We start from the raw sequence: 16,941 nt of genomic DNA on the forward strand, positions 1-16,941 counted from the left end.
TTCACTTTTTTCATTTTCATTATGTTTAAAAAGTCTTTTGTTTTATTTCTTTTTAACAACTTCTTATGTTGTTTTGAAGAAAGATAATTTATTTATTTCTTGTTTTTCTTACAAGTTATTATTTCATACCATCTACAAATCGAGGTGAGAAAAAGCTAGTGTGTGTAATAATCTAACGGAACGTTTATATTAGCTTTACGACATTGACTTAGTAACAAACAACATTTTTTTTATCATTCTTTCATTCATGTCGTGAAAATAAGGAACCAGCATGGAAATTCAGTAAAATGGTTCCTGCTATTGTCTTTCTCTAACATATCGATGACAGTGCTTAAAACAACACTGCAAAAGCTCACCCTCACCATCTTTTTCCTTTCCATGCAAAGGTGATAATAATTTAATTGCATTATTCAACGTGTGTTAAAGTTCTTTCCCGTAAATTAAAAATATAATCATTTTATGTTATAGAAACTTAGACAATAAAAAAGTTAAAACAATAGTGTTATAATTATTCATATTTTTGCTAATTTGTGTTGAGTCACGGAATTACTATGCAATAGTGAAAAAAAAAAGCTGATAGAGGAGAGAAAAGAGAAAGAGAGACCAGAGAAAAGTAGGCTGAGAAAGATATGAAATTGTTATTATTCTCAAAAGAGATACAAAAAAGGAAATATATAGGAAAGGAAACAAAAACATAAACTAAAACAGAATAACAGAAACTACAATCATAACGGTAAACCAAGCAGTGCATCACAATAACCGAACGGTGAAATGATTCAACACAGCCGAACGGTTCAGGTTAGTGATACCGAACGATGCATTGAGTGAATACAAGAGCGATCGTCATAATAACCGAACGGTGAAATGATTCAACATACTCGAGCGATTTAGGTCAGTGATACCGAACGGTGAAATGATTCAACATAGTCGAGCGATTTAGGTTAGTGATACCGAACGGTATATCAGTTATCAGCCCCCCTTAAGCTGGGCGTAAATATTTTGAAGACCCAGCTTGGAAGGCAAAAGTTGAAAGGCAGGAGGGGATAAAGGTTTAGTTAATATTCAGCTATCTACATGGATGTGGAGATAGGAAGTAATTTGATCAATCCAGCAGCAACCTTTTCACGAACAAGATGGCAGTCAATATCAATATGCTTTGTGCGTTCATGAAAAACTTGATTAAAGGCGATTTGTATTGCAGATTGATTGTCACAGTAGACAAGAGCAGGAGAAATGTAAGGAACGTGTAGATCATGAAGTAAGTAAGTGAGCCATTGGAGTTCACACACTGTGCTGGCTAGCGAGCGATATTCAGCCTCAGAAGAGCTACGAGAAACGGTCGGTTGTTTCTTGGAACGCCATAAAATGAGTGAACTTCCGAGGTAGACAACGAATCCAGTGAGCGATCGGCGAGTATCGGGACAGGTGGCTCAATCAGAATCACAAGGCTTTTAGCTGAATGGTAGAATTATGTGGGAGAAAAATACCGGCACTAGGTGTACCTTTGAGATATCGTAAAATATGAGTAGTAGCTTGTTGATGAGCAGATGTTGGAGCAGACATGAACTGACTGAAGTGATTGACAGCAAAAGTGATATCCGGACGGGTAGTGGTAAGGTAGATGAGTTTTCCAATGAGTCGACGATAGGAGGCAGCAGAAGCATCATCTAGTGACTGATCGGTAGGTGAAGATGGTTGTTTGTGAACCATGGGAGTAGGGACAGGGGAGCAGTCAAGCAAGCCAGTTTCAGTAAGGAGATCCAGAACGTACTTTCGTTGGCTAAGATGGATTCCTTTAGAGTAGCGTGCAACCTCAAGACTGAGAAAGTAAGTTAAATTTCCAAGATTCTTTATACGAAAGGTAGAATGGAGAAGGTTGGTAATACGTTGTATTTCTCCATTATTGTTGTCGGTTATGATGATATCATCAACATAAATTAGAAGTGTCGTAATGTAATCAACATCATGTTGCAGAAAAAGAGAATTGTCAGAAGTGGAACAAGTATAATTATTGGAGAGTAAGAAATGATGTAGCTTAGCATACCATTGTCGGCCAGCTTGTTTAAGACCATATAAAGACCTTTGTAGTTTGCAAACCTGATTCGTAGTTGAGGTGGTAAGGCTAGGTGGAACTTTCATATAGACATCTTCATGAAGATCACCATGTAGAAAAGCGTTGTTAACATCCAATTGTTTAAGTGACCAATTCTTGGAAGCAACAATGGCAAGAAGAAGCCGAACGGTAATGAGTTTGGCGACAGGTGCAAAAGTATCAAAGTAGTCTAACCCTTCAATTTGGTTATATCCTTTAGCGACCAGACGTGCTTTATATCGGTCAACCGAGCCATCAGAGTTATATTTGATTTTATAAACCCATCGATAACCAACAGCAGTTTTATTAGGTGGTAAAGTGGTTAGAACCCAAGTATTGTTAGCCTATAGAGCATCAAGCTCAGCACGCATAACAGTAACCCATTGGGGTTGTTTTGAAGCAGCAGAATAAGATGTTTGTTCAGTATTAGATGAAATAGATAAAATGATATGCTTAAAATAAGTAGAAAGACGATCATAATTAAGATAATTGTTGATAGGATAGCGAACAATACTATTAGTTTTAAAATCCTTTAAGTAAGCAGGAACCTTACGTGAAAGACCGTCTTATAGTAGCAGAAGTATCATTACTAGTATCATCAATTGGAGTGATACCTGTGGATGTGCTATGAGGAATGTCATTAGTGTAAGGAAGAGTTGGATTAGATAAATTATCAACAGCAGTATAACCGATCGGTAAAAGATCATCATAGTTATTGGTGTAATTGGTGGGCAAAGGTAGAGATAAAGAGTTGTCGGGTTTATGAGTATTTTTATATGGGAAATTATTTTCATGGAAAATAACATTACGGGATATATCAACCTTATGGTTTTTGAGATTTAAAAAGAGATAACCTTTTGTGTGCTATTTAAAACCTAAGAAAATTCCAGGGACAGCACGATCATCAAACTTCTTTCTGTGAGCAGTAATGGTGTTGGCATAGCAGAGACAGCCAAAGATACACAACATTGAGAGGTCACAAGGAGATATCCATGAAGACGTTCGTAGGGTGTATCATTCTGTAAGACAAGTGTGGGCATCTAATTGATAAAAAAACAGCATGTTGGGCTGCATAACACCAGAAAATAGTTGGGAGATGTGAGTGAAAAAGTAAGGCACGAGTGATATTTAATATATGTTGGTGTTTACGTTCGACAACACCATTTTGTTCAGGAGTTTCAACACAAGTAGTGTGATTATTAATGCCCTTGTTGGAGAAAAGATCATGCATAATGAATTCAACGCCATTGTCAGTTCGTATATTTTTTACCTTGTTATTGAATTGAGTTTCTATATTGCAAAGAAAAGTAAGAATGTGAGTTTTAACAGAAGATTTATCTAACATAGGTATAATCCAGGTGTAGCGAGAAAAATCATCAACTATGGTTAACAAGTATTTACAACCATTCATAGAAGCAGTACAAGGACCCCCATATATCAATGTGCAGAAAATCAAAAGAAGACAATGAATGAGATTTACTAGCAGTGTAAGGAAGTTTCTTTTGTTTAGCTCGATGACACGCATCACAGGGAATCTGAGTATCATTTTTTATATAAGCATGTTTGTTTTTTAAAAGATGTAACCTGTCATTTGAAAGGTGCCCAAGACGAGCATGCCATAAATTTGGATTCTGAATAGAGCAAATTAAAGGACTAAACTAGTATCATGTTTACAAGCATATGAGTCAAAAAGGTATAAGCCATTGTGGTGTCTAATCAAACCAATCTTCTCTTGACTTTGTGTGTCCTACATAATGCATCCAGAAGGAGAAAAAGTTAATGTACAATTAAGATTTGCGATAAGCTGTGAAACAGAGATAAGATTGAAAGAAAAGTCAGGAATATAGAGGACATTAGAGAGACAAAACTTAGGATTGAACCGAACGGTGCCCTTGTAATGAGCATGTATAATTTTTCCATTGGGTAAAGTTATGGGAATAGGAGTAATCTTTTGATAGAAAGAAAAGAAATTTAAAGAAATGCAAACACGATCGGTGGCACCAGAATCAAGAAGCCATGTATTAGCATAATACACTTGAAGAGCTGAAACAATATTACCTGGAGAAGTGTTTGTGGAGAGTGTTCCGACTTGATTGATGTGCACATTAGGACCGTTAGGCTCATATTGTTTGAATAATTCTGTGAGAATCTGATATTGTTGAGGTGTGAGTTGAATGGTCTCGGCAGAAGGTCGTTCTTGATCCAAGCCGTTCGGTTGACTATCACCATGTGTGGATGAAACAACATTGTGAATCTGGCCGAGCTTGTTGTTGAAGGGCTTATGACCAGGAGGATAACCATGTTTCTTAAAACAAACATCTATGGTGTGCCCAGTTTTATGACAATAAGTGTAGATCTTACGAGTATTGTTATTTGTGTTTTTGACCTAACGATGATCTTGACTAGGAAAACCGTGTTTTTTGAAGCAGGAACTTTCTTGGTGGCCGATCCGATTGCAATAGGTGCAAGTAACAGGAGTAGAACCGTTCAGTGGGGAGGAGAAATTAGAAAATTAAGTGGTTTTCACAGGGGCAATAACATGGTCGTTCACTAACTAACGTTCTTGTTGAATAACAAGTGAAAAAAATTTGGAAATGGGAGGAAGAGGATCAAGAAGAAGAATATGAGATTGTATGTTTGTATAGTTATCGTTCAAACCTCGTAGAAGTTGCATGGCACGATCTTCATATTTCCGTTGAGAAAGAATCGAAGAAACGATACAAGAACATTTGTGCTGACAAATGCAGACGGGATCTGGGCGAAAACTGTCAAGTTCATCCCAAATAACTCTGAGTTTGGTGAAGAATTCAGTGACGGAGAGCTCGCCTTGGGACAGGGTGGTAGCTTCCATTTGTAATGTTGAAATTCGAGCAAGATCACCTTGGGCAAAGCGATTCTTCAGGTCATTCCATATGTCAATAACGTGATCCATCCATATGAGGCTTTCACGGATGGAAGGAGAAACAGAATGCAGGAGCCACAAAACAACCATACTATTGCAGCGGACCCAGACAGGGAAGAAAGCATTAGTCTTTGCAGGTTGAATAGCTGATCCAAGAACAAACTCTACCTTGTTCTTGCCAGAAAGAGCCGTAATGAAGGATCTGCTCCAGGAATGATAATTTGTGGTGTTGAGAACGGGTGATACAAGGGATATGACAGGGTTTTCATTGGGGTGAAGGTAAAGATATGAATGGATAAGATATTGGCTTGAGGGATGTGATTCAGTGGTTGCCATTGAAGGGAGGAAGAACAAGAACAGGAGTGCATAATATCAGAAAACAGCGGAAATTTCTGCTGATACCATCACAGAATTACTATGCAATAGTGAAAAAGAAAGCTGATAGAGGAGAGAAAAGAGAAAGAGAGACCAGAGAAAAGTAAGCTAAGAAAGATATGAAGTTGTTATTATTCTCGAAAGAGATACAAGAAAAGAAATATATAGGAAAGGAAACAGAAACACAAACTAAAACAAAATAACAGAAACTACAATCCTAACTGTAAACCAAGCAGTGCAGGTCACAATAATCGAACGGTGAAATGATTCAACACAGCCGGACGGTTCAGGTCAGTGATACCGAACGGTGCATTGAGTGAATACAAGAGCGATCATCACAATAACCGAACGGTGAAATGATTCAACATAGTCGAGTGGTTTAGGTCAGTGATACCGAACGGTGAAATGATTCAACATAGCCAAACGATTTAGGTTAGTGATACCGAACGGTATATCAGTTATCATTGAGTGTAATGTGATATGATAATGATAGACATTGGCAAAGACAAAACATTGGCAAAGGAAAAACATAAAACAAGAATTTCGTGTTTCAATTGTTCTCAAAGGGAACAAGTATCATTCTTGGTTGAGTTATGACAGTAGCTCTAACATTAAAGAACAAGTTGAAGTTTATAGATGGTTCTTTTTCAAAATCAAATATTGGTAATTTGGATCTTAGTAACAGTCAAACACAACAACTTGATTATAATCATTATACTGCTTAGACATTCTCACAGAGAAAGAACACCTCATTCCTCTTTTTAGGATTATCATTATACTCATTTCTACTTATTTTCATTCGGTTCGAATATCTTTACTTTTCACTCTCTTTTTTTTTCTTACTTTTAAAATCAGTTAAAAATAAGTAAACAAAAGTTATGATCTCTGATTTTCTACACATAAGATTGTTATTCAATATCATCATCATCATCATGAGCTTATGTAGCAGAGTTTTGGAAAATAAGGACAATTCAACATGGTAGTACTCACCAGCACTTGGTAGGCACAGTGAGATCAAATATCTTTTACAGATAATGGATACAACACTGATTTTCATTCAACCATGTACATAGCTAAAGATTATTCAAGGTACAAGATGGCTACTGGAATTATAAGAAAGGTCCTACTGTAATACCCATTTCAACTGTTTCATATTTCCCATTTCCACATTATTAATTTCTCTAGTTGTTCAAGAAGAGCTTTTGCTGGCTCTACAGCGATATTTCTGTGCCTCTAATCTTGCTTCGAGGAGTTTTGCCATCAATGTGTTTTCCTTTACTCCCACAGGCAATTTGGAAGAAGATTCAGACTTGTCAAAATCTGAAACAGAAAACTTAGATTTCCACAGTTTTCCAGGACTGCCATTAGTTGTAACTGCAGAGTGGACAGAGTAGTCTTCCTTGCAAATACTCTCAGGATAAATCTTATCACCCTCTGATGACAAGGAACTGTTTCCAACCAGAATATCTGGCCTGTGACTTGAATTCATTCTCAGGATCCAGGGTCCATCACTCTCTGGTGGATCATGTTTGGCATCTTCATTTAGTAGAGCAGTGCTGTCTTCTCCCATTTCTCTTGATTTCCTATGCACAAAAAAGCTCTCAGCATCATATGACATGCTCCTGTCCATGTTTGCTTGTAGGCTTGAGCTGAGTTTGTGAAGTCCTTCCCCATTAGCCCTTTTTGGCTCAAAAAAGTCATCAATGGAATCTTCCAGACCTACATTTTGAGGTGCACTTCCACCCTCTTTTAGTGGGAACGAATCCAATGAATGCTCACAAGGGTGAATTTCAGTGAGTTCCTTTGGTGAGGTATAACCATATTTTTTCAAGTCAACTGATCTTTTAGCATGAAGGAATGTTTCAATATCAAAACCTAACTTGTCAACAATTGAATTTCTCTCTATGAGATGACTGTCAGATTGAGCCAGCTTCATCTGCATGCGCTCATCAAGCCAAGCTTCTGAAATATGAAGTATAAGCCTATCAAGGCTATTATTATTCCCTTTAACCTGAACCTGACCCTGACCCTTCTCAGAACTCCTCCTAAGAGAGTGTACCTCTTGTTCATAATCTCGTATTCCTTTGGCAAACTCGTCACAGAGATTCTCCAAAAGAATCCTGGCTTTTCTCTCTCTTTCAAGATTTCTCAAACAACCAGAGAAGGAAGACTTCACTTCAGAAAGTTCCCTAGCCAGTTTCCGATGCAGGCTTTCAGAATGCTGCCTTAACCTCCTCTCATCTTCTAGCTCTTCCTTGATTGATTGAACTGCAGCTTTAATTCTACCATGTTCTTTATTCTTCCTAATAAGTTTGTCCACTGTCAGTTGCTGTATTAAGTTCTGCATTTCCTGCCGATTCATCTGCTTATCTCGTTTTAACTCCTTTATCCGTGCTTGAGAGCGATCTAGTTCAGTTTTCAAAGTTTTCACCACTGACATGTTTGATGCCTGCTGCTCTTCAAGGCTCCAAATACGGTTGAGTACCTTAAGTAATTCTGTGGATGTTTTAAGGTTGTAGCTTGACCCTTCATTCCTACCTTTGAAGTCTACCGAGCTTTTGGGGGTTACTGCACATGTATACGATGCTACCTGTTTTAAGAAAATAGCATTTGCATCATTTTTAACCATCTCCAAAGGATAAAAAAATAAATCGCCAGGCCATATATTGTTCTTCAAGAGATGTTTAAATAGACACATCATGACTTATATATTAAGGTATGAAGTTCAAGCTAATCAACCTCATGCTTCAAAACAAAAACTAAGAAATCCATCATTGAATCCTATAAATTTTCAAGTTAAACAAATGCTGAAAGAATGATCAAAAATCAAGATAGAACAAATGAGGAATACTTGAACAAACTACATAATGACCTAAAGAACAACTACATAAAAATTTACTGTTTTTGTCATTCACTTTTTCCTTTAATGATGGTTTGAGAAGAATTTAATCATGCAGAACTGACCTCAATTAGTTCATAATAAAGTACTGACAAACACCTACAACCAGAATGTCTCCGATTATATGATGTATCGTATTTCTGTTTCCTGCTTGTTACTACTACATTTTACAAATTCTGCTCTAAGGAAAAATGTTTCATATGATAATCATAAGAAATGATGTTCCTATGCAACTGAGCTAACACCCCAGAATTACGAAACAATGTTCTCTACAAAGAAAAAACCAATTAGGTAAACAGATGAGAAGCAAAATTGAAGAATCCAAAAAGGATAAAGTCAGTACCCTTAAAAACTCGTCTATAGCAATATTTTAAAAGCTACAAACTGCAAAACTCGTACCATGCCAAGTAATTAAAAATTTTAGAACAATGAAAACATAGCATGGAACTGCTGAAGATTGAATTGGATAAAAATATGCTTACTTCCTCTGAGCTACTGTAACAAGCAGGGGATACAGGCTCTAAAGCACAGCCACTTCTTACTGATGTACGGTGTCGAACAAATGATGCTGCAACAGATCTTGAGCTACTAGATGATGCTGGCTGCAATAAGGCAAAGGGACACGGTCAGTGAAAGAAATTTCATTTATCATACCCTAGCCAACTGAAGAACGTAGGAATGAAATTATATGGACAAAATTAACACTCTCCCCGAAAAGTTTCTAGTTAGTTCATGATCCAGCCTAGCTTCACTAAGAAATTGCACATCTAAGACAACAATGTGTTGATTTATGGGAAAAGATTTAGATAAACAATCCACTTGCTTGAATATACACAAAAATAACACAAACCAAACCCTTCACCAAATTTTAACAGATATTTCCCTTTTTAAGCCATCAAGAAAGGCTTAACAAGATGGTGGGGGAAATTTAGAAAAATAATACTTTAAAGAAAAAGTTAGGAACATGAGTGTGTACGTAATGGAACTAAGTGGAACAGATGGGACACCCTACCCACCAAATCAGATTACAAAGAGAGCAAGATCTTGTGCAACCACAAGAGGTGATGAAGTTAAAGTCAGCAACAAACAACAAAAGACAAGACTAGAAATTCCTCAAGACACCACTTCTGAACTAGTACCAAGAAAATCATACATGGGAAACAAAAAATAGAAAAACTTTCAGGTAGAGCTCAAAAGTGCAAAACAAGTGGTTAAATAGGTAAGAATGGACAACTTTTCCCTTCTTTTTTGCAAGGAAAACAAAATGAGCATTCACATAAATTGAGACAAAACCTGATCAGAACCAGAAGGGGTGTCTGGAGCCTCAGCCAATTGGTTGTTGTTCACTTCCGAACCCGTGTCCTTGGGGTGGCGGAGAAGACGGCGGTTACGGCGGCGGCGGCGGCTGAGGTTGGTGCCAAGCTTGTTCATTTTGACAGGTGGGGTGTGTTGCTGTTGGTGGGGCAGAAGTTCCCAGAGGTTGGCGCAGAGCTTTCTGGCCGAAAGGGAAGAACAAGTGGGAAAATTTAGAAACTCTTGAACGTTGTCACTGCCATTGTACTGCGATGGAAGCTCAAGTCTCCATGTGGGTGGAGGAGTACTAGGCCCTCCCTTTTTCCCCACCAACACTCCTTCCCTCAACTTTTCCACCATTAATCCTCCTCTTTTGTCCTCTCCCTCCACACCTTTCTCTCTCCTCTCCATTCCACACACTCTTTCTCTCTCCTCGATGTTCAAATTTCAAAGCCCATTTTTTTTCCTTTTTCTTGATCTCTTTCTCTCTCTGCCTCCTCTAACAGTCTGATTACAGTGCTTTTTCTTTTCTTCTGGAGTTGACAATGTTTCTTTCTGTGTCTTCTCTGCAGTTTTCATGAACAAAATTACCTCAGTTAAGTTTTCTCAAAATTTTAGCCACCTCAGCAGTTGTTTCCTTGTTGGGTCCACTCTCATTCACTTCTTATCTCCAACTTCCTTCCTTTGGCTACCTTTGTCCCCTCTCTGTCAAATTGTTTATGTCATCTCTTTAATATTTTTACAACAAATTTTTGGTAATTATATTTATAAATAGTATGAAATATTTATAGACATTGTTAACGATCAATTCTTATTGGAAAATTTGATTCATTGGATGATCGAAAGGGAATATATATATTATATACATAAGAAGAAAAACAAAAAGTACAAGTAGAGTGGTTAGGTAAAAATTTATTTCAATTGAGAAGAATTATTAATTGAATATTCCAAATAGGTACATGAAAAATTGCAATCTTGGTTAATGGTGTCGACTCAATGATAAACGCCCTTCTCCATGAGCCTCGTGTGCTGAACATCTTTTATTTTCGAATCCTATGACATAAATATCTGTTTTGTTAAATACTCAAAAAATAGCACTTTTTTCTTGAAATATTAGGAAGTTGTAAAAAAAATTAACTATTAAGATGTATATTTAATAAATATGTATTGTCCGTGTAAGAAAATAATACAACTAAGATATTGAAAAATATTTGTTATTAAAGTTTTTAAATCATTGTTATTGTAAAAATCAATAAGCCTGATAGATACTATTCGACCGTTGATTTATGATTAAACGATGATGTAGTACACATGCTATTTATTATTTATAACATATTATGAATACGAACTCGTTTTTCACACATTTAAAAATAAAATATGTACATACATACCTCAGGCAAAATTTTTATTATATTTATTAAATTTCTTTTAATAATATATATTTAATTGATATATTTTCTATTTAAATTATATAAATTACATAAAGCTCTAGGAATAAATATAATTTTTCATTATGAAAGATAATTTGAAATTCACATTTGCTATTTTACATTTATTGACTTGAGATTTGGAAAGTTTTTTCCAAACAAATTTCTTTTCATTTCTCATACTTTTAAATTTGGAATTCACCTTATGATTAATAACGAAATTATAAGATGAACCATCGATTTTTACATATTTAATTAAAGAAAATTTATATCATAAATAAATGTTATAACAATATTATCATATCATAAGTAAATAAAATATATTGTGTTTCTTTTCACTCATTTTAACTTTTTATACTGAGTTTGCATAATTAAACAAATTTTTAGTTAATGGAGAAACATACAAATGAAATAAAGTCTAAAAAAATAAATATTTTTTAAATAGAGGATATTTAAATATTATTTAATATATATATATATATATATATATATTTATATATTGAAACAATAAGTCGATAAAACTATTTTAATAAAAGATAGCAAATTGCATTATGGAATAAAGTTTCGTTTCCTTAATTAATAAATATACATATAACCATTCATACTTTATAATAATCAGATGATAAAGAAATGAATTATAATTTGACAGTGTGGATGATATAATATATTTAATAAATAACAAGTTATAATAAATTTTAGGTGATTCTTCGTATAGTTTTAAAATATAAATTTTTAATTTAATTTAATTATACAAAATTATTTATAGGATAAAATTTATATTTATACTTGTATAAAATTATGAAGTTTATATTTATATTTATATATTACAAATTTGTGACTTTAATTTTTTAATTGATGTAGATATTTTATATAGTAAAAAGTAATTGTGGTGAGAATTAATATACTGATAATTTTTGACACACATTACTTTTTTATATTTTAGTTTTTACTTCTTTTTTTTGAAAAAATATAAAAATTCATTATGATCATTTTATCTTTATTGTCAAATAAATATTAATGTGTGTGAGATGATGATCTTACTCTTTATAAAATATTGTAAACATTAACTCACAATTTTATTTATGTCATAGGATGCTAAATTAAAACAAAAATGCATTGAAACTACAGTTTAGTTATAATGATGATTACACGGGTCGTTTATTTCTGAATTTTGTGTAAGGTGGTTGTCCTTCGAAACCTCAAACATGTCGAGAGCCAAAAAAGGAGTGGACAGAGAAAAGAAGAAGTAAAAGAAAAGGGACAAGATCCAATTTTAAATTTTTGATTTTGCTTTGTTTGATGCTAAGCTAACCTAAGCTTAAGCTATATAGCAAGGAATCTAGAAGATGATTGGGGTGTTTGGATTTGTTGAAGACTATGTTTATGTATGCAATTATGACCAAAATGTTTGACATAGGAAAGATTGAAACTTTTTAGGTCTTTGGATTCATTTTGTCTTGTCCTATTCACTGCACCGATTTTGGGCTTAAGATAGACAGACACACATGGTCCTCAAATTTGGGTCCACAACGTTACATATGGTCCTCATGATCCTCATAATCATCAAGCTATGAACCAAAGGGAGACTGTGGTCCACCTACCCATAACCTTTCTTCAACCTCTTTTCTATTTTCTTATAAGAAAAAAAGCCCATGCACTCTAATGTCAAAATTACTCTCTTAAATACTTAGAAACATGATTTTTATTGTCTAATTATTCATGACTGTTTTTCTCAAAAAAAAAAACTGTAAAATTTCATCAAATAAATAATTATTATAAGTGATTCAGTCTTTGAGACTTGGTGTGTTTCTAGTGTTACGTTTGTATCAAGGGAAAGAAAATTAAAACTGAAGAGAAATAAAAACAAAAATCTGTGAGTTTTTGAATAATTTAATTGGTATGATATATAAAAAAAATATTTTAATTGATAAAATTATTATAAATTTATTCTTATTTTTAAAATTAGTTTAAAATAAAATATAGTTAATTTAAATTATATTACAATAACATATGAATTTAAAAAAATTGATGAAGATAAATTTAAATAAAATGTGATTGATATAAATTAAAAATATGTTTTAATTGATAAAAAATGTAGCATTCATTTAAATTTTTTAATTAAGTTTTTTGTGTTTAATTTTCTTTTAATTAAGACAATATTAGTTTTTTAAATCGATTTTTTGTTTTTTAGTTGGAACCGGAAACGTACATAATTTGGTGCATGAGTGTGATATAAGCAAATGACTACAAACTGTATATTGCATGAGAAAAAAATTGAGAGTAATTAGGACATTGCATTGCTAATTATTTGACTTTCTCTTATTTTCTCTTTAAAATTGAGGGGTTTGATTCTATTTTTTATCCTCTAATTTGTTTAAAAATTTAAATAAACTCATAATTCTTATTTACTGTTATTATGTCTTCTATTTTTTTTTTAAAAATCTAATTATGTCCTTTACATTACATTACTGTCATTTGTATTAATTAATTCAAACACAACTGTAACTTGTAAATCAATAGTGGTAAAGAGGATTCACACATTAAAAGCAGGATCTACGGTGTGTTTAGATTTAAAGATGGTTTTGAGAAAGTCGATTTAAATGAATTTAAAAATAAAATGAAAATAGAAATGAGGTTGTTTTGATTAAGAAAAAAAATAATATAATTTAAATAGATTTGAAATGAAAATTTGTGCAGATGGATATAATATATTAAAAAATATTTTAATTGATAAAATTAAATGATTATTATTTTATTTTTGAAAATAAACGTGTTAAAAGTTTAAATGTAAATATTATTATTACAATAATTATTATTTTATTATTATTATTCTAATTATTATTATTATTCTAATTATTATTATTATTAGTATTATTATTATTATTATTAGGGTTAAATATGTTTTTAGTCCCTTAACTATCACACGATTTTGGGTTTAGTCCTTATTCAAAAGTTTTGTTCCTTTTAGTTTTCTTAGTTTTGAAACTATTATAATTAGTCCTTAAAATTGAACGGCGTTAACTTTTGTTTGATGTGGCAAACGGCAAACCCAAGTCTGATGTTAGCTTCCCTCTTTACTCTCTGTCACGTTGCTTGTTTAATTTTTGAAATCAGATTAAGTATGTTAAGTGTGTGCATTGTGTATTACTTGGTTGAACCTAACTTCGTCATCTCTTATAAATGAGATTTTAAGCAAGTGTGATGTGTATGCAATTGGGGGCAAATACGAAATCACATTTGAAGGTTCAAAGAAAGTTGTACATTTGAAGGTTGGATTTTTTCTTGTTGAGGAGGTAAGTTAATACGTTTTGTTTTGGTCTTCTTCGTGGGAATATATGGATTGGGGATATAGGATTTCGGTGGGAATAGTGGGAAGTAAGTTGATGAAGGGATTTCTTTGTTGTAGTGAAATGAAAGGTGACAGTGGAGGAAATGGTTGGACGCGAAGGACCATTGGTTCGGGAAAGTCGCAAAGCTATGGATCATCTTCTTGGTTACCATCTAAATTTTGTGGTTGTGGGGAAACAATATTACTTTTGAAGGCAACTACTTTGAAGAACAAAGGAAGACTATTTTATAGATGTAGAAATTGGGCAGTAAGTGACTAAATCCTTCAGTTCATGTGCTGAAATTAGTATTAATTGTGTGTTATTTTGATTGCAGAGTAATTCAAGTTGTAATTACTTTGAATGGCTTGATGAAGGAGTTTCTGAAATTGAAGGAAGCTTTGAAAGAAAATGTGAAGAAGTTGAAATGTGTTTGGAAAATGAAAAATCTGTACTGGATCTAAGGAAGAAGAACGACAAGCATAAGAGGAAATTAGAGAAAGAGAAGAAAGTTGGGAAAATGATGTTGTTGTTTGTTTTGTCATGGGCGTTAACAATTTTCTTTTGTATTATGTTTTTGTTCAAGATGAATTGTAATTAAGAATTATGGTTGAATAAAATGAGGTACTTGAGTTTGTCTCCAAATTATGCTTGATGATGTTAATATTGTCCTTGATGCTGACTTTTACAGAACACAAATGTGCTTGTTATATGAGAGTGAACCAAGTTAAACTTTGGTTCTCATATTGTATATGTTTTTTACCTCTATCACAATGGCAAGGCAGTAGAGTATCCTACTTGACTAAGCAACCACTATTAGGAAGCTAAAGGTATATGAGAGGAGGAATAAAAGAGTATGGCCGAATGGTAATGTTAATGACACAAGAGGGTCGAACGATAATGATAGAGGAGGCCTGATCGAGAACGTTAATGTTAGAGGAGGGCCGAACCAGAACGATAATGTTAGAGGAGGGTCGAACGATAATGATAGAGGAGAACCAAGCAATAATGTAATGTGGAAGTGTAATGTTGTTAAAATCGAACGGTAATGTTGTTAAATTCGAACGGTAATGCTATTAAAACTGAATGGACGATGGAGGGGAGAGTGTATTACCAATTACTAATTACACCGAACGGTAATGTTGTTTTCCATGCTTTATTTTAAACCTCAGATAGCAGCAGACAACACATATTAACTTGGCATAAATAAAGTTGGAAAACAAGAAATTAAAAGTAATTGAAGTGGTCTCATACTATTAAATAAGATAAGTAAGTTAAGTGGTCCCTTACCACTGCAAGCACTACTATTGTTCTCTAAGTGGTCCCTTACAATTACATATGCTGGTAGATGATAAAAACTAACTGTACCCACTACTATTGTTCCCTAAGTGGGTGACAATGACTTACAAAATACATTAAACTAAACATTTGGCTACACTAAATCTTCAATTAGTACTAGCTTGGGATCCTAGATGTTGTGCAGCCAGTAGTCGTGAGGATGTTCTTCTTCCAGCTTGGTTAGTTGATGCATGTCGTGCTCCACTGCCACTTGTTCTAGGTTATGATGTTCTTGGAGGTCCTCCTGATTGAGAAGTCCCCTTTCTTGAGTTCCTCCACCTAGTGACGTTGATGGAGCTACTTGTGCTTCAGAAGTGCCCCTTCTTGATGTTCCCCCACATCCTGCACTTGAAGTGCCCCTTGTGTTCTGTCAATGGAATAAGTGACATTGCAATTATGATAGTGTAAATAACTGAAGTTGTAAAAAAGTGATTTTGTACCTTTTTGCTTTTCTTTCCCCTTTTACATGTTCTTACATTATGAACAAATTCATTGTAGCTGCTACACTTCATAACAAGATTCTTCTTTGACAATTTTGTATGACTCACATATTCATCAGCCTCCCTTTTTCTTAGTTTTTTAGGCCTTCCAGGGAGTGTTTTATAAATTGGAGGCAGTAGTGCACGAGATTCAGAAGTAGACCACAGTTGTTAGCCATTGATTGGAACAATTTCAAGGTCATAACAAGTTTCATAAGCCTGTTTCTTGTAATAAGGATGTACATACTCTTCAGGGTTCTCTAATTTGTAATTTATGGCAGCCACAACATGCCTGCAAGGTATTCCTATCAAATCCCAAAAGTAACAACTACTGTATTCGGTCAACTACAAACTTGTCCATTGTAAAGCCGTGAGTGACTTCAAATTTTGTTGCCCCTGCCCAAATAGGAATCCAATTTCCACTCTTCTCTACTTTCCTATCAAGCCTTTTTCTTGGTTTAGGCATAACATCTCCTGGATATGTCTTTGCTTTTTCTCTAAGTGTTGCAAACCTACTCATAATGTAAGTTCTAAAGCATTCCATCATAGTTATGATAGGTTTGTCTCTAGCTAGTAAAATTGTACTATTAAATGACTCAAACAAATTATTTATCAACACATCCCATCTAGGATAACTACTGAATGCATGTTTACACCAATATTTAGTTGGAATAGCTAGCAACCAATTGTAAGCATCAATGTTAACATTCTTCAACTCACCTATTTTCTTTTCCCAGTCCTGTTGAAATGTGGCCTTGGCAGCCCCCATCATAAGATCTCTAATCAACACTCCTCCACCGAATTTCTTCT

General features: G+C 34.0%; 1 protein-coding gene across 1 annotated transcript; it reads right to left on the bottom strand.

The window, feature by feature from the left end:
• Positions 1-6,320: 6,320 nt before the first annotated feature.
• On the bottom strand, positions 6,321-10,224 carry LOC108322578 (uncharacterized protein At5g41620). The gene is made up of 3 exons (XM_017554716.2): positions 9,562-10,224; positions 8,751-8,870; positions 6,321-7,959 (listed from the first exon to the last, which is right to left on the bottom strand). The coding sequence occupies exons 1-3, from the start codon at positions 9,970-9,972 to the stop codon at positions 6,559-6,561; spliced, it is 1,932 nt and encodes a 643-aa protein (XP_017410205.1). The 5' UTR covers positions 9,973-10,224; the 3' UTR covers positions 6,321-6,558.
• Positions 10,225-16,941: the final 6,717 nt, after the last annotated feature.

The sequence above is a fragment of the Vigna angularis genome, chromosome 9 (genome assembly GCF_016808095.1).
Source record: "Vigna angularis cultivar LongXiaoDou No.4 chromosome 9, ASM1680809v1, whole genome shotgun sequence".
Lineage (NCBI taxonomy): Eukaryota > Viridiplantae > Streptophyta > Magnoliopsida > Fabales > Fabaceae > Vigna > Vigna angularis.

Bases quoted from the DNA above. Each gene is read 5' to 3' on its own strand.
- LOC108322578 (XM_017554716.2), bottom strand. From the start codon at position 9,972: ATGGAGAGGAGAGAGAAAGGTGTGGAGGGAGAGGACAAAAGAGGAGGA. The intron at 8,871-9,561 runs GTTTTGTCTCAA...GCCTTATTGCAG, and splicing joins CCCCTTCTGGTTCTGATCAG to CCAGCATCATCTAGTAGCTC. The intron at 7,960-8,750 runs GTAAGCATATTT...TTCTTAAAACAG, and splicing joins GTTACAGTAGCTCAGAGGAA to GTAGCATCGTATACATGTGC.